Source organism: Macrotis lagotis, chromosome 1, assembly GCF_037893015.1.
Source record: "Macrotis lagotis isolate mMagLag1 chromosome 1, bilby.v1.9.chrom.fasta, whole genome shotgun sequence".
NCBI classification, from domain to species: Eukaryota; Metazoa; Chordata; class Mammalia; order Peramelemorphia; family Peramelidae; genus Macrotis; species Macrotis lagotis.
Genome location: NC_133658.1, coordinates 725,008,138 through 725,033,667, shown reverse-complemented (window position 1 = coordinate 725,033,667; position 25,530 = coordinate 725,008,138). Strand labels below are relative to the sequence as shown.

Sequence of the window (25,530 nt, the reverse complement as noted above, 5' to 3'; positions counted from 1 at the left end):
GAATGTAAGCTTCTTGAGGAAGCTCCTTGTCTAGCTTTTCTATTAGTAACACAGCAATCTAGCACAATGTTTGTACAAGGGAGGCTTTTAATAATTACTTGATTGACTAATACCACTAATAAGGCTTCCTAAGTAAGCCTCATTTCCTCTCAATATGTACTTTATACATCTGAAAGTAGCCATAAAAATATGAGTTCTTACCATTATTACTTTCCCTGCTTCCTTTTTTCAGTTTCTCTCCCTCCTGTCTTTCCTGCTTTTATCTAGCTTTCTTTTTTCTCTGTTAGCCTCCTCAAAATAGGGCATATTTGGTATGCATCTCAGAACTCTGCTGCGTTCCACTTTAGCTGTACTTGGAAAGCACTGAGGTGGTTACTAATTTATTGCTGCCTTCTGCTAAGTACTTAATGCAAGCTTAATAAAAATCCATACTTGACAGAGCCAGAGCCCCTCTGTTGTAAAAGTATGCAACTTGAGTGAATGGTTAAAATATGACAAGGTTACACAGCTATGGGATGGCAGATGAGTGTGTGTGTGTGTATGTGTGTTTGTGTGTATGTATGTATGTATGTATGTATGTGTGTTTGTGTGTGTGTGTTGGGAGGATTAAGATGGTGGAGTGGGAAGACTGTCTTGGTTGAAATCTTGGCTCTGTCAATTCACCATCAGTCTCTGCTCCAAATCAATCTATATCCCTGAGCCTTCATTTCTTTATCTGTAAAATGGGACAATAATACTGACACCGCCTGCCTTATAGATTTGTGGGAAAATGCTTTTTGATAGCATATAAGTGCAGGTAACCATAAGATACAATATTATTTGATAAATAAATTATAGGGATGAAAGCCGAAGGGCTGTGGAAGCTATTTCAGGTGCATGGTGGGGGGAAAATCATTAATAATAGTAGGTATTGGGGTGGCTAGGTGGCGCAATGGCTACAGCACTGGCCCTGGAGTCAGGAGTACCCGAGTTCAAATCCAGCCTCAAACACTTAATAATTACCTAGCGGTGTGGCCTTGGGCAAGCTACTTAACCCCATTGCCTTACTAAAAAAAATAATAGTAGGTATCAGGTCTTCACAGAAGAAGGGACAATTGAATTGGACTCTTTAATTGTTAAATAAGACTTCAACTAAGTTGGGGAGAGAAGTTATTCCAGGGGGGAAAAAAACAGCTTTTTTCACTGGGAAGGTCCCCTGTCCTGATAGAATGGCATAGTGAAGAATCATTGTGTCATTGGTTTGCATTAACAGAAGAGAGAAATTTCCCTGTTCCCGAAATAGTTTCATTTTTCTTTCTAAATTATCTCTGCACTGAAAGGTCATAATGAGACTATAAAATGCTCAGAGCTTTTCCCTTCCTGGAATCAGTGAGTGGTTTGCCTAGCAATTCTCTGAAAGAAAAATCCCTGTGGACTTTCGTTTATTGTCAAAAATGCACAGAACTGAGGCAATGTCCTCTAATTAAAACCTAAGTCACATTAGAGTGTTTTGCCTAAAACTTCTTGAAGCTTATTATAATCCAAATATTAGTTTAATTTATGTAGTGTTTTCTAAGTACTTTTCTCATGATTACCCTGTGAGGTAAGTAGTGTAGGTATTATCATCCTCATTTCAAAAATGAAAAAACTGAGGTTCAGAGATGTAAGTAAATCACTCTAGGACTGTCAAAATCTCTTCCTGGATCATTCAGTTACCGCCTTCTAGATTTTCATTAATGGATTCTTTCCTCACATCTTAAGTTTATAAAGAAGTTTCTAAAAAAAAAGTAAAACTATCTCATAGAATATTTAATTTAAAAGTTTTATTTATTATTTTATAAGCATTCATTTAAAAACATAAGTTCAGAAATTTCTCCCTCCCACATCCTTTGTGAAGGTGAGATAGCAAGTATAATGTGGAATCATGTAACACATATTTTAAAAAACCAAGAAAAATGAAGAAAGTGCTTTGATCTAAATTCAAACTCTAACACTTCTTCCTCTGGAAGGGGATAGTATAGAATACCTATTTAACTAGTTTCATAACTACAATTTCTATGGCTTCATCTATTTCATGGTAGAAATTCCAGTTCAAAATATTTAGACCTCTAAAATATAAAGCCATAGTGAGACCCATTATTATAATTTCATATTCCAGAAATAGGATATACAACTAAAGATTTTTGACTAAAATTAGAAAATCTTTTAGTAGAGGAAACAAGATAATTCCTCCTTTCAGTGGGAATAAGAGCTATTCTCCAAATCGCAGATAAATATAGTTAACCACATGGTAGAGAGAAAAATTTTCCATCCCTTCTTTTCTTTTTTTTACTTCTCTAATTGAAGTCTTTATTTCTAGTAGAGGGCTGAAATCACTTCATATTCAGTATTTATGCTGATTTAGCATCATGGAATGGTATGAGAGGTACGGAGCTGGGATTCCAAAGTCTAGGTTTTGAGCTGTGCTACCTTGGGCAAATCCCATCAGCCAAATTTAGATATTAGTATTTAGGACTACTTAATCAGTTGTTGAGAGGATGGAAAGGGCTAATGTATTGTAAGGAACTTTGTAATCTCTAAAGTACTTATGTGTTATTATTCTTATACCCTATGAAAGCAATTCACTCTTAAGTAAATTTGTCCAGTATATTTCCTGTTTGATTATTTTCAGGTAAAGTCTCTTAACTTCCCATAATGTCTGGGCTGGATGACCTTTTTAGTTTTTAATCTAGAATCATTTCCCCACTGTCACAGCATATCCCTTTAGTCTAACTGAAGGCTTATTTTTATAAGGGAGTAGGGGCCAAGAAGAGAAGAACCTTCTATTATGGGAGGTCTAGAGCAGGGAAACCTTCCTTTAAGAGAAGAGACAAGACTTGGTCTCTTAATAGAAGGTCTAAGGGGGAGAATCTGCACTGACATTTTTTTTCATTCTTTTACCTTCATAGGACTGCAAAGAAAGATATTGCTATCAATGGTGTCCAGAGACATCTCATAAATTCCATCATACTAAAACACCATCTGAGCCATTCTCCAAGGGTTCAGGTCATTCCAAGATTTTGCTGCATTGCTGCAGAATGCCACCTTTCTTGCCAGCTGGGGTTCCATTACAATGAATCAGCATCAACTATGGCAGTCGGGATTGCTAAACAGGAATGCCAGGGACAGTGCTCAAGTAGCAGATGTGGAGATGCTTTTTGTTCTCAGTGGAATAATGCAGAGTGGATACCTAATGATATACAGTATGTGATCCAGGAGTGTGACCAATAATTAATTCTTAAATTTGTCCTGCATCTCAGGACAGGACAGATATATATTGTAATGATGGAATGGGTTGTATTGCATTGAATGTAAAAGAAAAATAGAAAAAGAAGTGTTGCATTAGATTAAATTCAAATTTCCACTCACTTTTGTCTCAATCTTCTGTAGCAGGGTCTCATTGGCCAGCCAGTAGCACTATATTCTTGCATTTGATATTGGTTTTAAACTGCCTTTGTAAATATAGAGCTAGATGGGATTATATATTGTCTTGAGACATATTACAGTGGAAAGAGCAATGGATTTGGAGTTCTGCTATTTAGTACCTGTGTGACCTTGAATAGGTTAACTCTTTGAGCCTCAACTTTTCTAACTGAAAAATAAGGGGTTTGAGTAGATGACCTAAAAAGTCCCATCAAGCTCTGAATTTATAATTCTGTGACCTCTACATTTTGTAGAGGTGGAAAAGTAACTTTTTGAGAGTCATACTGTCTGTAAGGAACAGAGCTGGGATTTGAACCCAGGCTGTTTAACTCCAAAGACTCAGTATTTGTTTGATTTCACAACATTATTTTCAAGATGGAAACAAGGATTCAACAAATCAGACTAGCTGATCCTTAAGGTTCTTCCTATTTTAAGTCTTATGAGTCAAAGTGTTTACTGGATATCTACCATGTATTCAAAATTATGAAGGTCATTGTGTAACATATAGGAATTATAACACATGATATCATATCATTGTAATTAATCACCTAGAATTAATCACAAAGACCAAAAAAACCAGTTTCTGTCCTCAAGGAACTTACAGTCTAATGGAGAGAGACAACATGCAAAAAAAAATCCTTTAGTTCCTCTGAACCTCAACTACCTCATCTGTGAAACAGTAAAAACAAAACCTGCAAGATTCAGTTCACAGGGGCATCTGAGGAGCAAATGGAAATTATGTACGTAAAAAACTTTCTGACTTTAAATAACTATATGAATGTGTTTGCTATTAATGTAAATATACATATAAAACAAAGGACAAATAAAAATACTAAAAAAATCCCATTAAGTGAAATAGGGCTTTGTAGAAAGGAAAATTCATTTTCTGGTTCAAAGAGGATATGGAACTTGAGTATAGATCCCTGTAGGGTAGGTAGAATTCTGATAGCCATTTCATACAAAGGATCCTAGAGCAGAACCTGAAGGACCATAGAGGCTTATTGGTCCAGTTTCAACATTTTAAATAGAAGGAAATTGAAGCTCAGAAAAATTAAATCACTTGCCCAAGGTCACACTTTTAAGTGTCAGAAATGGGATTGGAACCCAGATATTGGTCTTACTTTTCTAAATAATTAAGGAGGGAAAAGCTATTGAAATTTGAAATTATAAATTTCTTTCCTTTGATGAATACCCTTTCTGGGAATAGAATGTCCCATGAATTCATATAGCAAATCAGACTCGCTTATCCTCGGATTGTTTTTATTGGCAAAAGTGTGAATGATTGGGGTGGGGAGTATCTGAGTTCAAATCTGACCTCAGACACTTAATGATTACCTAGCTGTGTGGCCTTGGGCAAGCCACTTAACCCCATTGCCTTGCAAAAACCTAAAAAAAAAGTGTGAATGATATAGCAAATAAAATTAAATGTAACATTTATTCCAAATTTCTAATCAGGGTGTGTTTGTTTATTTTACCAAACTGTTTAGCATCAATCTATTAACTGATAGAATTCATGCAGATAAAGGTGACCAGTTCTAAGAAGGATCTGGAAATATGAACAAATGAACAAAAATATGAGCATATGAAGATTGGTAGCACAGATAGAGCAAACTAGCGCCAGCACAACCATTTATTAGTTGTATGATCTTAGGCAGGTCACCTAACCCCTATTGATATCAGTTTCCTTATCTGTAGAATGAAAGAAGAGAATGAACTCATTATGTTCTAAACTCTCTCCCAATGTGGAGGGCATCCTTGGAGACTGCATTAGGAAAGCTGTCTATAAATATGGATTGGCAAAGAGCCATCTGTAAGCTACCTTTATTTTTCCATCCCCCTTAAATCACTACAGTGCTACAGTGACTAGGCTGACCAGACACTTGGCAGCAAGTCCAGGCTTTGCAGTCAGAGAGTCCAGGGAGGGCAAAGAAGGTACTCTGGCCAGCTAGTGCAGATGACCTAAGGTGCCCTTGTAGACAATCAGCCCATAAATGCTCTTTTCCCCCTATATGTACATTGTGCACCACTGAGGCAGTTAGGCTATCACATCTCCTCCATATATTCCTCTTCTTTAAGAAATTGCTTTCTCCTTTTAGGTACTCTAGAGGTATATCTGAACTTAATTTTACTCCTATGAAACAGTTCAGGATGGAGGTGGGGAATAAGATGCCATGTAACTTTCTGAACTTGATAAACCCTATTGAGACAGCTAGAGTTCTAGGCACTGTTATTCTTCTTAACATTAATATGAAGGAGTTTACAGAGTTCCAGTAGTCCTACAAGGTAAGTTGTAGCTGGAGATCAATTCGAAAAGGTATTTATGTAGGTTTTGTCTCTATTTGCTAGGAAATCAGAATTACTATATCCAGGGACTCTAGATACAGAAAGAAGTTTGTCCAAGCTACCCAACTTAAAAGTGTGAAATCCCTAAATATGAACTGATCTCTGTTATTACATGAAAGAGTTAAAAAAAAAGGAAAGAGTTATAATAATACTTCTCTTCCTTCCCTTCCCCCATTCCCCCAAGGGTTTAACTATCACTAAGTACAAGAAACCCTGAAAACAATAAGGCATTATGGTATTGCAGAACTTCCACTGAAATCTGGGGACCAGGGTTCAAATCCAAGCTCTGCTCCTAGCTTCAAGATTAGCTATTTAATCTCCCTGGACCTTAGTTTTTCCTAGGACATAATAATGTTTTGCATCACCATATAGGACAATTATGAAGAAAGAATTCTATAACTATGAAAGCAATGAGCCATTATTTATTTGTCTATGACAAGCCTGTTTTTATTCAAATACAATGAGTTATGTAACCAGCTTCAGCTGGTCACCTGATCCTTGGTTATCTGATCTTTTTCAATAATTGAAATAAAAATGTTTTCATGATGTGAACAAAACATTAATTCATTGAGGAATAAAATCTGTCAAAAATAACTATAAGATTGAATTAATTTTTTACCATGCATGTCTTTTTATCATGTCATCAGTAAGACATTGTCCTAATAATCATATGATTAATATCCTTTTTCTTCTACTTTATTGCAGTCATTTAATTAATGAATATTAAATGAAGCAAGATGCTAATTTTATGTTTCTATGCTAGGTTCTGAGGAAAATAACAAGAGGTACTTATATGCCATGGTTCCTTACCCCAAAGGAACTAATGTTTTGGGATGAAATAAAGATAAGTAGATGAAAGTATTAAATATGGAGCATGAATTAGAGGTCAATTTGAATCCTTGACCTAGGAGGGGTAGTTAATATGTTGGAAATCATAACTGGGAACCAGAGAGATCTCAAAAGGCTGGAATGATTGTTCTAAACTAATAAGATGAACTTTAATTGGGAAAAAGTAACATCCTACATTGGGTTTGAAAAAATCAACTACAAAATATAGAATGTGTGAGACATGCCTAGATATCAATTTAGGTGAAAAATTATTAGAGAATTTAGAAGACTGTCAACAATATGGCATTAAAGCAAAAAAAAAAAAGCTTATGTGATTTTATGCTGCATAAATAGAAGTTTGATGTTCAGAATGATAGTCAGGTCATATCTGGCCTGCTGTGGAATACTATATTTAGGACAATCTAGAATTTATCCAGAAAAAACCTCTGAAGATGGGAAAGATTGAATTCAAGGATTGGAAATCTAGAGGAAAATACTAGTACTAATGCTCTGAGGGAGGACAAGGCTGGTACATATATGGGAATCAACTGCAAAGTGCTAAGAATTGAGACCTGTCATTACAATAATACTTCCTTGACCTTGATGTTGTACTTCTGGCAATTTCAATCATTCAAAACATAATTGAGGCTCCAGAAATAAATTTTTAAAAAATTTCTCAGCAGTTAAAATAGCTTCCCCAAACCTGGTGCACTAGATTTCCCATGCTTGATTTCCATAGGAAGGCCTCTTGCTTTTCAGAGAATTCATTGACTCATTTGACACAGAATTTTCATAATATTGTGAAATATTGATTCCTCAATCGCCATAAGGCTAGAATAGAAGCAACAAATTAGAAGCATAAAAGCTCTAGAGACAGACATACTTTTGGTGAACATGACTTACCAGGAGGGAGGATCATAAAAAATACCATCAGCATTGGTTACTAAAGGCTGTATTGGCAATATGTCAGACTGGGATGATTTGGTCAATTGTGTCAAATGTACTGGTCAATTCAGTGAAAAATCAGTCCAGGTGGCAGACATTATAGAACTTAACATTTATACAACATTTTTGTGATATACAAAATACTTTTCTGAAAACAATCTTGTAGAGGAGTGAAATGAATTTAAAAGTAGAATTCACTTGAAGTCTTGGTTCTGTTGATTACTAGCTCTCTATAAGACTGATCATGGGCAAGTCACTTGAGTTCTCTGAAATTCAGTCTCTTCATCTGTAAAGTGGGGACAATTAACACTTATATTACCTACATCACAGCATTATTATGGGGAAAGTTCTTCATCTACCTTAATATCCTGTGTATATATGAAATACTTTTATCCCCATTTTACAGAGGAGGAAACTAAGGTTCAAGAATCATCAGATATCAAATCTACTACTCTTCCTATTATCATAGTAAGAAGAGGCTAGTAGTAAAATTGGTCCTTAAACACTTTTAAAAAAAAAGAATTGCTTTAAATCGAAATTTCAGGGAGAGGTCATCCTTTGTTGTGTTTGTGTTTGTATGTTTGTGAGTTTGTGTGTTTCTGTGTGGATGTCCCTCAGCATGAGTTAGCTGATATATTTAGTTCATTGTCAAGGAATAAATGAATAATTTATTTCTATGGTTATGATTATATATTAGCAAAACTACCATTTGAAAACAGCAACTCCCAGACAGTTAATTGGTTGTTTGTTCTCAAGGAGAGCACTCAAACAATTGCTCTGATTTTTTCTCTCAGGTCAGCAAGAAGATATGAACCATGAAATAGATATTCTGATAACCCTATAAGGCTAATGGACAATAAAAAAAACACTGGATTTTTAAGTTAAAAAACAGTTAAGCATTTAATAAAACAATGCATACTAGGCCTCCCCTTTTGCTAAATGCCAATGATCTCTTTTTCCTTTGATATTAAACTCAAGACTGAAATGATGAATCCTAAACTGGCAAGCTATCCAAGGTCTCAGAAAGTCATTTCTCTTTGGAACTTGGCTGTATTTTTAGAATTCAGCATCCCAAACAAAGGCAACTTGAAAATTCAGATGGATCTTGCACCTCATTAGATAACCAAAGTTGTGGTTATCAGAGATCCTTCCCTGTGACTGTAAATAGCCACAGACCTGACAAACTTGTCTTTAGCGGGTTTTTGAATCATGATAGTAGCTCACTTGTGCAGGAAGACAACTATTCTAGCACTTGGAAGATGAATTAAAAAAACCTTTCTGATCTGAGATTTAGTTAATTGGACTGTGTATTGTTATTCAGCAGGAGAATTATTTTGACTCAGATATTGGAGGGAAGTAATTATAGGTAGTGAAGGCCTTTTTTATTTAATCCTAAGGTTCAAAAATGGAAAACAAAAAAAACAGGGTATCATTTCCAAAGTAGAGTCAAGAGAAGAAAACTATGACATATATAAAATTATTAGAATGTAATTTGTTTCTTTTTTCTTTTTCTCTCCTTCTCTATCTAACTCTCTAGAATACAATAGTAAGTCTTCTGGAGTTTTTTGAGAAAATGTATCCTCTTCTTACCTAGAAATAGAGACCTAAAGAGCTACCAGAAAATATAATTCTCCTTAGCACTTGTGATGAGCACTTGGCAGAGCTATGCCAAGGTTGGAATGGCAAGGCTGATGTTTCAAGATTAGAAGACTAGCTAATTGTGGGTACTCCCTTGGTCTTGTTCCAGACTATGTTCCACCTTCATACTATGCTAAGCTTTATTGATACATGCTCATGTATGTAGAAGCATTCACTGAGTGGGGAGACATTCTTTCACCCTGAGTAAATTTGAAGAGGATTTTCCCCTTTCCAGGTTTAAGATGTTCTCTGCCCTGTGGGTCTGAGATTTCAGTTCACAGTATGTATGTACACACATACCTCACAATACCCCTATTATTATAACACTCTTCTGTTCACATTTTATAGCTGGGAATGGGGAATGGTTGAGTGATTTGCCCAAAGGTCATGGGAGGAGTTAGTTGAAGACCTTCAGTGTATCAATACATAGAGAGTTCACTGTCTTTCCTGTCTTTCATGGGGTTCACAAAGTCTATAGAGGGGTAAGCTCTGGAAAGTCCTTCCAAGCTGAATATCTTCAGGTAGAGGTTCAAGGATGGAGTACCTATCTGGAGTTTGAACCCTCAGAGATGGATTTGGAGAGGGTCCTTGCCAGACTGGCTAGAGATAATTTTCAATCCTGGTAATTCTTGGAAATCACTAAATGCTAGAGGGCTGGGATCTGTATCAGTAATAATCATACTGTTGTGATTACAGGTCTTTGTCATACATCGTTACCCTGGCCTAACTCAAACCACTGTAAATATCAGATGAAGTGATCAGTGTGAAAGTGCATCCATGGTTTGGATAGGTCCTGGGATTTTCTTTGAGTGGAGAACTCCCAAGGAAGGAACACTGTCCATCAAGGTAAATTAGCACATTCTCTATAATTTGTAACCTTAGAGAGTTTTCTGAGAGAAAGGTTACTTGGCCAAAATGGACAAGAGGCAAAACTTGAATCCAAGTCTTCATGAGTCCACACTTTATCTATTATGCCCATACTGCCTTAAAAATACTCTGAAAAAACAAGGTAAATTTGCAAGAGAGAGAGAGCAAGTAGAGTGAAGTGATACTACTCATTTCAAGTAGTTTGGTGATCAAAGAAAATGCTGAGAGACTTGTTATGAAAAATTCCTCTATATCCAGAGGGAATAGAAAGCTCTGAATTCAGATCAAAGCATACTATGTTCACTTTCTAAAATTTCTTTTATGTGTTTTCTTTCCTGTGTTTTTTCTCCCTTAGTTCTAATTCTTCTTTCACATCATGACAAATATGAAAATATATTAAACATTACTGTACATGTTCAATCTATATCGAATTGTTTGCTTCCATGGGGAGTGGGAAGGAAGGGAGGATGGTAGAAAAACACTTGCAAAAGAAGGAATGTTGAAAATTGTTTTTGCATGTAATTGGAAAAAATAGAAAATAAATAAAAAAGATTTATAGCAAGTACATAGGAATTAGATGCTTCTAGATAAGAACAAAAAGAACATAATAACTTTGGAAATAATAGAACATTAGAGATATGAATAATTTAATATGAATTTTAAAAATAACTAAAGACAATATATACAAATCACAGAGTGGATACTTAATAATAAAAAGTTGTTGAATTGCTTTGATTTTTTTACAGTGATGAATTAAAGTCAAACAAATATTTCTTGAAAAATGGAGGCTTGACCCTGAGAGCTAGAACATATCAGAATGATGAAACCTGTAGTTAGATTCTCATATTGCATAATCCTGTGGGAAATGAGTTGATATCTCCCACTGGGTTAAACATGATGAGAAGTCGATTCATTATATCCTAGTACAGAAATCACAGGAAAAAAAAAAAACTGGAAAAGTTGAGAATAATTACACAATGGCGTGGGAGGATGATGCTTTGTTAGGAGAGTCAGGAAGGATTATTCTCTGGTTAAAGGAATTCTACTTTAATCAATATTTTCTTTAGTCTCATTAAATCAAAAACAACTTTCTCTGATTCTAAAGAGACACAAACATCATTTTCAAGGCAGCAAATGATTGTCCTTGACAGTAAAGCAGCATTTTTACATCTGATGTCTTTTAAATTTACTTCTTGTTTAAATCTTAAGGGAAACAAAGATATTTTCTTTTCAATAATAAGATTTCAAAGGTATCTAGAAACCTAATACTTGAGAGGTGATTCATTCTGCTCATATGAATAGAGTCATGCTTTTCTTTTTCTTTTTTTTTTTACATAAATACTTTATCGGAGGAAATGGATTTCACCTTCTAAATTCCACTATGGTCTATCTGCATCCTGGAAATAAATTTAGAAGCAGCCAATGGTTAATTTAATAATTTTTAAAATAGTAATCTTTTTGAAGTATACAATAAAAAATAAAAGGTAATTTAAGGCTATAGGGCTATTTCAATTTCAAGAATTCATCTTTTTAACTCTTGAATCCTCTTATGCATATAATCTTGAATGTCCCATACAATAATCTTATCATCATATTTATGATCTGTATAAAATTAATCTTGTACCAAAAAATCAAAACTTATCATTTACTCAAATCCTCAAGGATAATGATTTTTAGTTACGCTGTTGTATTCTTAGATATGAACTCATTCATAGCATGTAGTTCATTTCCTAGGAATGTCAGTAGACCATAAAAGATTTCCTGGAGACCAGTGGTGCTTTATGAGGTCTAATGCTAAAGCTCTGCACAACACAGAAACACAGAAACTATGTGATCTGACTCTTTATAAGGAGGAAGAAAATGCCTTGCTTAAGAGAAAATTATTTATTGAGAGGTTAATATGGTGTTTACTGTAGAGAGTATGCTTGGAGCCAGCAAGAGAGACCAGGGTTTGAATCATGTCACTAAATGCTTTCTAAACTTATGATGGGTTAAATCCTGGGGAAAAACAAAGAACAACAAAAGATAATTCCCACTTTCAAGGATTTCACAGTTTAATGGGAGAGACAACATGCAAACAGTAGGATAAATTAGAGATAATTGACAGCGAGAAGGCACTGAAATTAAGGAAGATCAGGAAAGGCTTCTTGCTTGAGGTGGGGTTTTAGCTAAGATTTGATAGAATCCATGGAAGCTATGAATCTTGACTCTGATTCTTATTGGCTATGTGATTTTAAGTATTACTTAACTTCTTTAAGGTTCTTAATTTTTAAACTTTTTTGAAGTTTGATTTCCTTATCTATTTAATGGGGGATAATAATACTTGCAATACTTTATTTCATGGTTATTACAAGTAATGGGCTATACAAATGTGAGTTGTTATTATTTTTAGAAAATAATAGGAGCATCATATTTCCCCAATGGATTCTTCACATTCATGAGACAGCACAAAAAAGTCAAAATACAACCAATATATGAGGATTGGGAATGGGAGAACAGGTGTAGCCTTGTTGGAAGAACAAATAACTAGGGTCATGGAATATCTTTACAGTTGCTATTAGTGCAGTTATCCAGCTTGCACTGTCCTAAATATATTTCTGGGTAGCCATGTAAAACATGCTTTCTAGATCAAGAAAACTGGCCTGGTAACTATTTTTGCATAAGGTATTCCACATCTAGAATACACTCTTAGAATCCAAGTTTAAGACATCTCAATTTCCACCTTCCACCTAAGGCCTTTTTCTGATTTCCCAAGATATTAACACTTTTCCCCTTCTTGAAATTACTTTATATTTTTCTCCCTTGAGTACATGATATATTCCACATGAAGAATCTAAGCTTCTTGAGAGCAGGGCCTCCTTGCTCTTTCATTCTCTCTCTCTCTCTCTCTCTCTCTCTCTCTCTCTCTCTCTCTCTCTCTCTCGTAATCTCTGCCTTATGAGTGTCTTTCATAGTAGTTGCTTAATAAATGTTTGTTTAATTGAATTTATTAGGCAGATATGATGTTTATTGGGGAATTTTAAAAAAAACTATCTTCTTTTTTAAGCTTAAAAAATCTTGGTCACCTTTTCAAGAACTGATTGTTCTTGTCATGGAGAGTGATGCAACTCAATAACGTTAAAACAAACTGTTCAAACTGTGATCAAAGGCAATAACTAAATTTGATTCCAGAGGAATGATGATAAAACATGTTATCTACTTCTCAACAGAGAAGAGAACTTAGGATTCAGAATGAGAAATATATTTTGATTGTTTTTTTAACATGACCAATGTGAAAATTTGTTTTAATTATGCATAATTGTTGAAAGAATATTATTTTTAAAAATAGTCAGTGGTAGGGGAGGGTGGAAAGGAGAGGGAAAGAAACTTTGTCACTAAAAATATTAATTTTTGAAAATGGGGGGGAAAAAGAGTGATATGGCTTGCTAGTTCAAGATTCACCAAGTGTTGAGTGAAGGACTAATGTAGCAATAACCTTGAGTTTTAAACAGTCTATCAATAGAATCCAGGTTCTCCTTGGACTCCAGATGCCCTTTGTGTGTTTGCTGTCTAAGAACCAGCCTACCTAAACATGGCAGCTAGATGGTCCTCAGTTAATGAACTCTTGGTCATGGTAACAGATCAAACAAAAAATGAAACAGTGGCATTCAGTATGATTGGCACCCTAATACTTCTCCAGTGATGATGGAATAAAGGTTAAAAAAAGAGGCATAAGATGCAAATAATTATGATTTTTTTTTTACTTTATAAACATTGCCAGTTTCCATTCTAAATGGGAGATCTTTGTTCAATAAACCAAAAGATGGTATGCTGGTAGAAGAAATGAACTATACCTGAATTGACAATCTCCCTATAAATGAAATCAAAAAAGCAGTTTTAGGTAAATGGAAGGAGTAAGACATGAAAGAGAGCAAAAGCTTATAGATTATTCAGAAGTCTCATGCCTGGGTATTTTGGATATTTTCCTCAAGAAGAAAGCCAGAAAGTATTGGGTCTGGCAGGTACTAAATTGTATCAAATATATACCCAAAAAAGAAAAGAAAGTGAAATTGATTTTATCTTGACAGAAAATTCTTGATTACTGATGGGGGGACATTTTCACAATGTCTATGTTCAGTCAAATCACTAACTAAAAAGTAAAGATCAAGATCAAGTCAAATTGGAAGAAAAGATAAAGAAAATAAATTATTGAGTCTGGAAATGGTTGAAAACTTTGAAGTGAATAAAATTTAAGATGTTGATTCTAATTATCAAATTTTTAGAGATGAACTGAATTAATAATAACTGACTTTATATAATGATTTACTTACACAATTAAATTTGAGTTGCACATAAGGAAATGGCTATAAATATTACTGATCCTTCTATTCCTATTGTAGAACTTTAAGTGACTTATCTATGGTTACAAAACTGTTAAGTATGACATGTAGGATGTGAAACCAGGTATTCCTGATTCCAATTCTAGTACTCCATCTAGTATTATTCATTGAGCATACCATAAAGCTCAGAAAGCACAACTACAAAATCAAAGACAATGCCAATATGGGATAAACCTCATTTGCCAAATATTATCCAGAAGTATGATAGTAGATTCCAGAAAATATCAACTCACCGAAGTTCTCAAGTGTAAGTTGTTTGGTACAAGGACCAACTAAGCCATCTACAGAGTAAACAAAAGAAGCCAATTTCCAGACATGAAATGGAACAGATCAGTCAAGTTTCCACAATCATCAATTTTCACCCTAGTTATTTTCACAACTTGGTTTTTAAGCTGAGAAAGTGAAAAGAAGATTTAGGAAGATGAAATTGGATCTGATATAGAAGAAATCTTTACTTGATCCTGAACAATTTAAAAGTCACTCAGTGAACATTTCTCAATATATTTAAAAAAATGGATAGTACTTGGGAAATTTCACAATGCATGAGCTGTTTCTAAACACATAAAGCTATCATTTCAACAGCAGTAATCTCTTGGTGATATGATTCATGAAACACCCTAATCTCATGAGCATCCAAATTGTAGATAATCCAAAGAGTAATGGAGAAATGAATGGCAGCTGTAAAATGGGAATAATAATAAAAAAAACACTACTTCCCAGGGTTGTTGTCAGGATAAAATGACAGTATTTGTAAATCATATTGCAAAGTTTAAAATGCTATATAAATGTAGGCGGCTAGGTGGCACAATGAATAGAGTACTAGGCCTGGGGTCAGGAGTACTCAACTTCCTGAATCCAAATCTGGTTTTAGATACTTACTAGTTGTGTGAACCTGGGCAAGTCACTTAATCCTGTTTGCCTCAGTTTCCTCTTCTATAAAATGAGCTGGAGAAGGAAATGGCAAACCACTCAGAATTTTTGCTAAGAAAACCCCAAATAAGGTCACAAAGTGTTGTATACAACTGAAACAACTGAAGCACAACAAAAATAGCACATGATCAAGCATAACATATGTAAAAGTAAGTTTAAAACATCATCAAGGGACCAGCATGGTGGGAAAAGGAATAAAAGAAGATAGAAGGTATTCCTGATTATTGTACTGCTATATATATTAAATATTGTAGACATAATGATGATGATGGTGGTGGTGATGGTAGTGGTGGTGATGTTGATAACATTTAGAGAGTTTTAAGGTTTGCTGAGCACTTTACAAATACTATCTCTTTTTATTTTCCCAATAATTCTGAGACGTAGGTGTTATTATTATCTTCTTTTTTTTTAAGATAGGAAAACCAAGAGAGAAAGAACTTGAGTGACTTACTCAGGGACACATAGAAAGTAATTGTTTAAGATAGGTGAACTCAATTAACAGTGCCCTATCCATTGTACTCACCTAATTACCTTCCTAGAAGACCTTCAAAACATGGGGTACATTGGCTTTCTCCTCTGGGTAAGGTTAGGGATGGAGACTGGACCCATAATTTCACATAAGGAAGCTTCCTCACGAATTCAGTTCAGTCATTTGTCTGCAACTAATGCTCTTAGATTTGCTTAGAGCATGGAGAGGTAAAATGATTTGTCCAGGGTCACAAAGCCAGGATTTGTCAGAGGCAGGTTTTGGACTTCTGTTTTCCTGACTCCACAAGATACTTTGTACATACTATTATTACACATGGACGAGAATCACCCAGTATGAGAAGGCACAGTAAGGTTAGTTCTTGGAGGAAGTGCCCACAGCAAGGATCCATCAAAGTATGGAAGAAATGAGGTAATGAGTAAAAATTTTAAAATATAAAACAGATTTGCCACATGTATTTGATTTAATAAAAGATAGCTTCTTTGTGTTAGTTATTAAAGAATGGTTATGGAATGGATTTAATTCATTGAATGTCAGGGTAGGGAGAGTTCTTTGAGACCAAAGAGTTCAACCTCCTCATTTTATAAGGAGGAAGAGTGCAAATGACTTTCCCAGGGTCACACAATGAGATTAAAGCTAAGTCAGGACTATAAATCTCCTGATGTTCTTTAGGGTAGTTAGTCACTACTTTGAGAATGAAGGACAAACATTATTATTACCCACTAACTAGCATTTAAGCTTTGCAGAAAATGGGATTGATTTTTGCATTTAGTTAGAGTGAATCCACTGCTTGACAAGCATCCATTAAGCACCGACCAATTTTACAGTATTGGGGATATGAAGGCAAGATGAAATATAGTCACTTCTCTCCAGGAATTTAGAAGTAGACAGATATCTGTTTTATAAAGATAAATAAAAATGAGATATTTTGAGGAGGACAAGTGTACTAACATCTAGGGTTATCAGGAAAGGCTTCCTTTAATAGGAAGAGATGCCACCTCACCACAGACTCCTCAAAGAAGGGAGGTTTCTGAGCAGTGGATGTGAGGAGAAGGGTCATTCTGGATACAATGGAAAGATACTGAGGTGGGTGACAGAGTACTAAATTTAGGAAATAGAAAGCAGGCCGGTTTGACTGGAACACAGTTCGTGAATGGGAGTCATGTGAGCTACATCTAGAAGGGTCTACTGGAGCCAGATCATAATGGATGCCATTTACTTCCTTTTCACCAAATGCAACATCTGTCTTTTATCAGAGCTGAGGCTCCATCAAAGTCTAAGTTAAGTGAAACAAAGCCTTTGGTATCTCTGAAGTCAATCACCTCTTGTACATATGACACGGACACTTCATTTCTATATTTATGTTGAAATCCTTGGTCCTGGTATAAAATATAGGGAAACAGGAGGATTATTTAGAAAAGAACTCTGTTAGATACCATGATGGAAGGAGGGTTAGGTTTGGAGGCAGAAGACCTGGGTTAGGATCTTACTACCTATGTGATCTTGGACAAGTCACTCGCCACTTTAATCTAGTAATGACTACTTTGATCAGTCATGGTGATAATGGCCTCAATGTTGATAAAAGCCAGATGCTGTGTTTCGTTAAAAGGGAAGTGAATGAAATCCATCATGGTTTGGCTCCAATAGACATTTCCAGACTTAATTTACATGATTCCCTTTCACAAGTACTCTGTGTTTCAACCAAAGTGTGCTGATTTCCTTAGCATTACATCTTTTACCTCCATGCCTTTCCATCATGCCCGGAAAGCACCTCCTCCTCACTTCCACTCTTCAGTTTTCTCATCTATAAAGTAAGGGGTTTGATCCGATGACCTCTCAGGACCCTTTCAGTTCTAAATCTATGCTCCTTCCTAGAATATAGGATTGAAGCAATACAAATGTCTGCAGGAATTCATGTCTTCCTCTAGTCCACCCCCAGGTTGACCTCCTTTTATGGCTCTGAATTACATTTGGGCTTCCTACTTAAACCCTAGTAGTATTATGAAAGTAACAAGAATATGGGTCAATCTAGCACAGTATTAGTAAATAAGAAAAGCACATTTCATGGTTCCCACCACCACTACAAATACCGAGAGCTCCAGTCAAGGACACTTCCTTTTTCCTGTTTCACTCTGCCAATATGTACTAACAGTGGCCTCTTCAGTCGGCCTGAAATATTGCATCTCCCTTCGGACAAAATTACACCAAGCAGCTGTGGGCCAAGAGGCCTGGAAGGCCTGTGGAGGAATCCAATTAGACATGGACTATGCCAGTCCTCACTTTTTTTTTTTATACAGCAAAAATCACCACCAAAACTGAAATTAGCCAAGGATGTCATGTGAAAGAAAAGAATTAGAGTCATTCTCAAAATCTTTTTTTTCTTTTTCTTCTTACTTATATAGGAATTCGACTTAGCTGCTTACCACATTCATCAGATTTACATGTGCAGAAAAATTGCTCTCTGCCACCCTTCACTGATCTCTCCTACTCTCATGTTGCTCTTTCTAATTACTTCTATAGAAATGGACTCGGCTCTTTCTAGTTTTCTGCTTGCCTGCTTTCCTATTCATTTCCCCTGGTGGAAACAGAGCACCAAAAGGCAGAGTAAATTTCAACAGTTAAAAACCAGGGACTTTTGTGAGCACAAATTCTACCTCCCAAAATGCAAAAATCACAATATGAGAGCCAGCCATGTTATATAACGGGTCACCAAATGCTGACCTTTTTAGAAATTACACTGCAACAGAAAAATAGTTGCTATTTCAAGGGTGAAAATTGTAGTTTGTTATCTCTCTTGATTTAAGTTAGATGAGAAAACAAGATTTTATCCTATAGTGGGAGGAAGATTAGGTATTGTGGCATGGTCAGTCAGTCCATAAACTGTGCCAGGCAGGCACTGTGCTAAGTGTCAAGGCCAGAAAGATAAGTCAAGTAGTTTATAATGTAATGGAGGAGACAACTTGCAGTTAAGTTCATATAAACAAATGACAATAATCAACAGGAGAAAAGTGCTAAAGTAAGAATTGAAAAAGACATTGCAGTGGAGAGCTGACCTCTGAACCAGGAGAGGTTTGTAACTCTGGGCAAGAAGCTTGCCCTTGGGCCTCTGAAATTGTAAGCTATAGAGAAGGTGCTGAGCCATAGTAGTAAAGGGGATTCACTAAGTTCATAAAATCACAGGTCTAGTCCTGAAACCTAAAGTCAGTCAAAAAGTCAGTCAGTTAAGTAGATAGTATTGCCAGGCACAGGGGCCTTTGGGGTTTTCTTGGCAAAGATCATTAGACTATTTACCTTTCCTTCTCCAGGTCCTTTTATGGATAAGGAACTGAGGTAAACCAGATTAAGTGATTTGCCTAGGGTCAGGTAGTTAGCATTGAACATAAAAAATAAATAAATCAACAAGCATCTACCACATATGAGGTAGTAGGGTACAATGACCCAAGATGACAGTCTCTTAGTCTCTTTATTAAAGGAGCTTATGTTCTATTGGGGAGAGAGAAATGCATATATATGTATACACACAAAACAAACAAAAAGTCAATGTAATTGGTAGAGAGGGAACTAGCAGACTGGGAAGAAATCAGGAAAATCTTTGAACAGAAGGTAGGACTGCATCTGAGCTTAGAAGGATGCTTGGATTTTAATAGACTTAAGTAAGGAGGAAATGCATTCCTGGCACGGTGACATCCAATGGAAAGGCAGGGAGACCTGGATTCAAATCCTCCCTCTGGAGAGTCACTGGAGAACCAAGACTGATTGCCAGGAGAGTCCATAAAGGTGAGTTATGCATATTAAGACTGGGGATGCCTTATAACAAGGCTGGAGTCAGTATGTGAAGAGCTTTAAACATCAAAAAGGAGTGTATATCTGAGCCTAAATGATTCAAATTTTTTTATGTAGCCAAAAAAAGAAAAATGAAATCACTTTCTTATCCTAGTTGTCTAATATAAATGATTAGTTTTCTAAAAGCAATATGTTAGATTCAGGTACATTCCTCAAAGTATGAAGCAGAGTTTTATTATTTTATTTATTTTTTTAAGTAAATGCACTTTACACACTCAGATAAATAGGCTTATGTTTCAACAAGAGAAATGAAGCACCCAGCATTTTCATTATGTAATGATTTACTAGTTAGAGGAACATATTCAACTTCAAGAAAGGATAACTGAGGTGAAAGTTCACATTTTTTATATGGATTGTTAAGCTTTAGAAAGCATTTTCTCTTCAACAATCCTGAGAAATAAGTAGTATGTCTTATATCCATTTTACAGAGGAATAAACAGAGACTCTGGGAACAGGAAGTGACACAGCTAGTAAATGTTGATGCTGTAATTTGAAAGGGCTGAACCAGAGGTGTCAAATACTTGACCTGGAGCTGCTGTCAGCACTCCTGAGTTGGCCTAGAATAGGTTAAAATATAATTGGAAATTATTGAACAAAATAAGTATAATACAACAGAACATAGATAATGTTAACAAGTAGTTTTCTAAGTCAATATGCAAACAGCAGATATCCTTATAAACCATTTTCAGTAATTTTCAAATCTTTATGACCTCATTTGGAATTTTCTTGGCAAACAGGGATTTGCCTTTTCCTTCTCTAGCTCTTTTGAGAGATGAGGAAACTTGAGATAAACAGGATTTTAAGTAACTTACCCAGGTTCACATAGTGTCTGAGGCCAGACTTGAGTTCAGGAAGATGAGGCTTCCTGATTCCAGGTCCAGTATTCTCTATCCACTGTGCCACCTAACTGTGCCCACCTTTTTGTAAGTATCTTGAGAGAAAATGAGGATAAATGTTTTTTGAACACTGTTGGTAAAATGTCTTCCTTGCACTTCAAGGCAGTCTAGTATGAGTGCTGGGTATGGAATAAAGAAGACCTGTATTCAAATTTTGCCTCAGTCAATTCCTTAACATAGACTTATCCAGAAGGCTAGCTGGATGTACTAATGCAATCACAGGTCATTTGAACATTTCTCATATTCATTTTGCAAGATCATATCAAAACCAAGATTTAAAGATATTTCATAATATTTTGTAAAAACTAAGATTTAAAGGTATATGATTTTTTACCAGGTTATATAAAAACTAGAATTAAAGGTATATACTCACTTTATCTGCCTTAAAAAAAACTCAGTAGTTCTAACTTTTTGATTATGAAACTTTCCTAGATAAAAATTCATACTCAAATTTATAAGAAAGTATCATGAAGTCATATGATTTCCTTATAAGTGCTAACTTTTGTATATTATATATATATATATATATACACACACACAGACATAACATGTACAATAGCTATGTCCTATAATTAATGTGTATACTATGTTCTTATAGATGTATCCCTGTTAGTGAATGGAGTAACTGGGTGACAAGTTTCTTTTTTATTTCTGTGAAGTTAATACCTATCCTTAATGTGGATCAAAATTCCCTGCCCTGTTCTGTACAGCATCTTTTGCTAAGCAAATGAATGACTCAGAGTAAGATCTTAGTGTTTATACCAATACTTCTGACTATGCATTTTACCAACTTGGCAGAGGAAGGAAGAAGAAAAGGAGAAAAAAGGTGAGTAGGTATGATTAGGATATAGTGTGAACAAAATTGTGAATCCTTGAAACACAGCAGTATTGAAGAAGAATCCATAACATCTTTCCATTAATGATTCATCAGTATCCACAGTTAGTATTTAATGACATGAAAATTGTGTATGGCTCCTCTAAAATACAAACATCCAAAACAAAAGTATAAGCACATGTCATAGAATAGACTTACCAGCTCTCTCCTTGTCCTGTTTTTCAGGCAGCACCTGCAAAAAGAAAATCACCGTTTCATTATCTCAAAATCATACCCCACCCCAATCATAAATGTCATTAATGGACAACAGCAAAAAAAAAAAAAATCCAAGTAAAATTGAATACTCCCAGTCAAGTGGAACTCAGAATTGAAAGATTAAAAGACCTCCCGGGGCAGGAGGAGGGCATTATTCTCAAGAGTTAAACCCTATATTATAATCCAGATGTCCCTGGGTAATAACAATGGCATCATCAGTTCTGTTACAGGGAAATTAGTCCATGTTCATTTCTTGCAATGCAAAGCAGTGATTAGGTGACAAGGTATTGTCACCCATGGTTGTAATAGGAAGTATCTGTAAAAAAGATTCATGTGAAAATTCAAGTATGCTTTGCTGAAGGAAAAAGAAAGATAAAAAATAGAAGCCTACTCTTTGATACAGTCTTCAAAAGTATAGAATATTCTAGATACTTAATGTAAGTAACAGACAATAGAAGAAAACAGTGAAATAGGTGAGATTTGCCTTTGGTGACTCAATTTTTTTTTATGCACTGTTCTCCCTTTTCATTCTTTCATCTTGCATTCTACATACCAATGACAAGTTTCTTTTTAAAGAACAGAATGCTGTTGGGTAAAGAGAAATCAAATCAAGAAGTGTGGGCCAGACACTCATTAATGATGATGATAATGATGATAACTAGCACTTTCATAGCATTTTAAGGTTTGCAAAGTGCTTTTATTTAAAACTCACAACAATTCTGGGATAGGGGTGCTATTATTACCATTTTTACAGATGAAGAAACTGAGGCAGGAAGAGGTCAAGTGATTTGCTTAGATCACAGTTATTAAGTTCGTGAGGTTATATTCATGATTCCAGTATTCTATAACTTATACCATCTAGCTACCTAACTAATTAATACAAGAGTTAATTAGTGTTGATGGCTGATATTTTCATTGCTCCTGGAGACAACTCTAGAAACTCAAAGAAAGCTGTTTATAAGGAGAGTGAAGGATCAGGCCATAAATGGCCACCAGGTGACCTCATTTATTCCCAAGGGAAGTTTCCTGAAGCCATCTGTGTTTCTCCTCTTGGGATCATTTCTCTTCCTAGTCCAGATGGTCAAGAACAGGGAAGTCATCTATATTGGGCCTTCAAATATTTGGGCACTGTTAGTACCAACCATAGACTCACAAGTATATCTTATGAGGTACAAATAACTCCAGAATAATTTAACATATGAAGACTCCCAAAGCATGTTATGCAAAATCATGTAATAAAAACTGCAAAGCTTATGGGGAAAATGACATTGGGGTACAAAGCTCAAAAACTTCAATAGTAACATATTTAAAAAAGATAGAAATCTAATAAAAATGATAGCATAATCTTAGACATTTTAAATGGTTAAGAAACACACAATAAATAATGGGTAGCTAGGTGGGTATAGTGGGTAGAACACTCTGGTCTGAAGTCAGGAAGACCTGAGTTCTAATCCAGTCTCAAACACTGGCTGTATCAATTTGGGTGAGTCACTTAACTCTATTTACCTCATGTTTCCTCATCTGTAAAATGAGTTGGAGAAGGAAATAGCAAATTCCTTTAGAATCTTTGCCAAGAAAAATCACAAATGGTATTACAAAGAGTCAAGTACAATGGAAATGACTGAACAATAATAACAAAAAACAATAAATTGTGACCATATTTGGGGCCCTGAGCAGTCTGTATAAGCAATTTGGTCAGACCATAACTACAAGCTTCTAGAAGAGGCCATGGCTGAAAGAGTAGAAGGGAAGAAGGAAATAGTGTGAACCAGAGACAATTAATATGCTACTTTACCTTGACAAAGACCTAAAATTTGCTTGTGGAAGTGGACATAGGAACTAGGGGTGCATTAATTGTGAAGTGGTGCATTTTTCTGCATTCTTGCTGTTTCTCAGGGGAAAAATGGGCAGAAGAAAACTTGAAATTGGAGTTGTGTTCAAAATGTTCCCATATATCAATAGCATTGGAACAAATTTACATTTTCAAAACATGCAATACAGCAGAATGTACTGTACTCCCAAGAACATTTTTTTAAAAACTGATTTCTCTGATTGTTTCCTGGGTTGCTGTTATGACTAAAAGAACAAATCACCTATGATAAGTGGCCTACTGTGATGATTATCTCCATATTTAGCTAGGTTGGTCCTCCTATGTCACATTCTGTTGCTGAAAAAGCCTTTCAGAACACAGAATTATTTCAGTCAACCAACCAACAAGCATTTACTAGGTGCCTTCAATGTTCAGGGAGACCCAGAGTAGGATTTTAATGTAGGGTATCCAGCACAGTCTCTAGTAGGTTGGGTTGGACAGTCCTGTGAAGGTCTATGGGAGGATATGGACAAAAATTACACAGAATTCATGAAAAGGGTGGATTGGTTGTGTTTTGAACTCAGTAACCAACATCAAAGAGATTAGTGGTCCACTGAAGTAGTAAAGTATAAGTTGTCTGATTAAGAGGGGAAAACATGGATTTCTCTAGCAATTCTTACAACTTTGTAATTTCTCTAGTGCCAAAATAGCGTGAACTCAATGGTTGTCTCCATTTGTCTGAGGAGATAACACTGTTTAAGGAAACTACCAAAGTGCTGTGTAAAGGATGTAATTGCATTTGGGAATAGCCACTTCAGGTAAGGTAATAACACCCAGTTAAGAGTCATGATTGGAATAAGCTCAACAACTGAGTATTTTTTACTGGGAAGTCTCATCTTTTGAGGCAGCCAATGATCAATGAAGTGAGTGAAGGCATGAATGACTTTTGACCAAATTTCAGCAAAAAAGGTCTTTCAACACCTGCCACTCTTGAACTACAAAGAAACTGTTCAATGCCCAAAGTAGTAAACCGTTTTAACACAGCAAATAAAAATCCCAAGATAAATAAACCAGGTGATAAAGGAGTGATTCACTCTACTGTTGACTGTTTGTTTTGCACAATTTCCACCTGCTTCTTTTAAACACAGACATTATATTTAGTAAAGTCCTAAATTCTAATAATAGTTCAAGAAACAAGGAATAAGAAATGAAGGGATTATAGTTTTGCTAAGGCAGGGCAAACATAGCTATCAGTAATAGTAAATTTTCTTTGATGAGCATAAGATATATGAGCATTAAACATAAATACAGTAAATCTGGTCCATAATTACAATCTTGGACTTCTTATCTTAAAACCAAAATTATTTTTTCAATCCATTTAGAATTTTTTTAACCCAAGAACAGGTATACATTATGGGTGAATATGCGGACAAAAGAGAAAGATTTAAAATCACTGTAACCTATGATTGTATAGTCTGAGGATCTCTGAGGAAAAATAAAACAGTCTAACTATGTTATCTTCTGCCATTGGAAACTGATCAAGTAAACTTACATATAGCTCATTATCAGATTTCTTAACTATTCCCACTAAATTCTCATTATTGACTGAATTTTCCTTGGATTCAAAATATTAATACAGAGTTTTGCAAAATTTTAAAAATTAATATTGCTGCAAAGACTACATGAGTTCTATACTGCCTACATTTTCTACATTGGCTGAAAACAATTATCTTTTGGTAGAAAAAGCTAAAAGTTTCCATGTTTTCAGTGTCACCCTGAAATCAGATAACTTTATAACAAGTAAATCAGGAAAAAAAAGGATTTTTAAAAAACCACTAAGGATTACTTAAAAACAATCAGGGTCTTGTTTTGATTTGCTCTAGTTTGATTTGTTTGAGACCCAAGTTTCATGAAGCAGTATTTATATTCATCACTCAATTGGTATTACAGTTAAATTGAAATCTATTTGTTCAGACTTGAAAATGTTTGAATTACTGAGTGATCCATGATTCTAGCTATACAAGAATACTCTC

General features: G+C 35.2%; 1 protein-coding gene across 5 annotated transcripts in view; it reads right to left on the bottom strand.

Annotated features, from left to right (window-relative positions):
- The window catches only part of STARD13 (StAR related lipid transfer domain containing 13), a 624,823-nt gene that overhangs the window by 411,239 nt on the left and 188,054 nt on the right, over window positions 1–25,530 (bottom strand). For all 5 annotated transcript variants that reach the window (XM_074216050.1, XM_074216052.1, XM_074216053.1 and 2 more), the window contains one exon: window positions 21,631–21,664. In XM_074216050.1, the coding sequence (XP_074072151.1) occupies window positions 21,631–21,664 (34 nt within the window). The remainder of the gene's footprint in view (window positions 1–21,630; window positions 21,665–25,530) is intronic.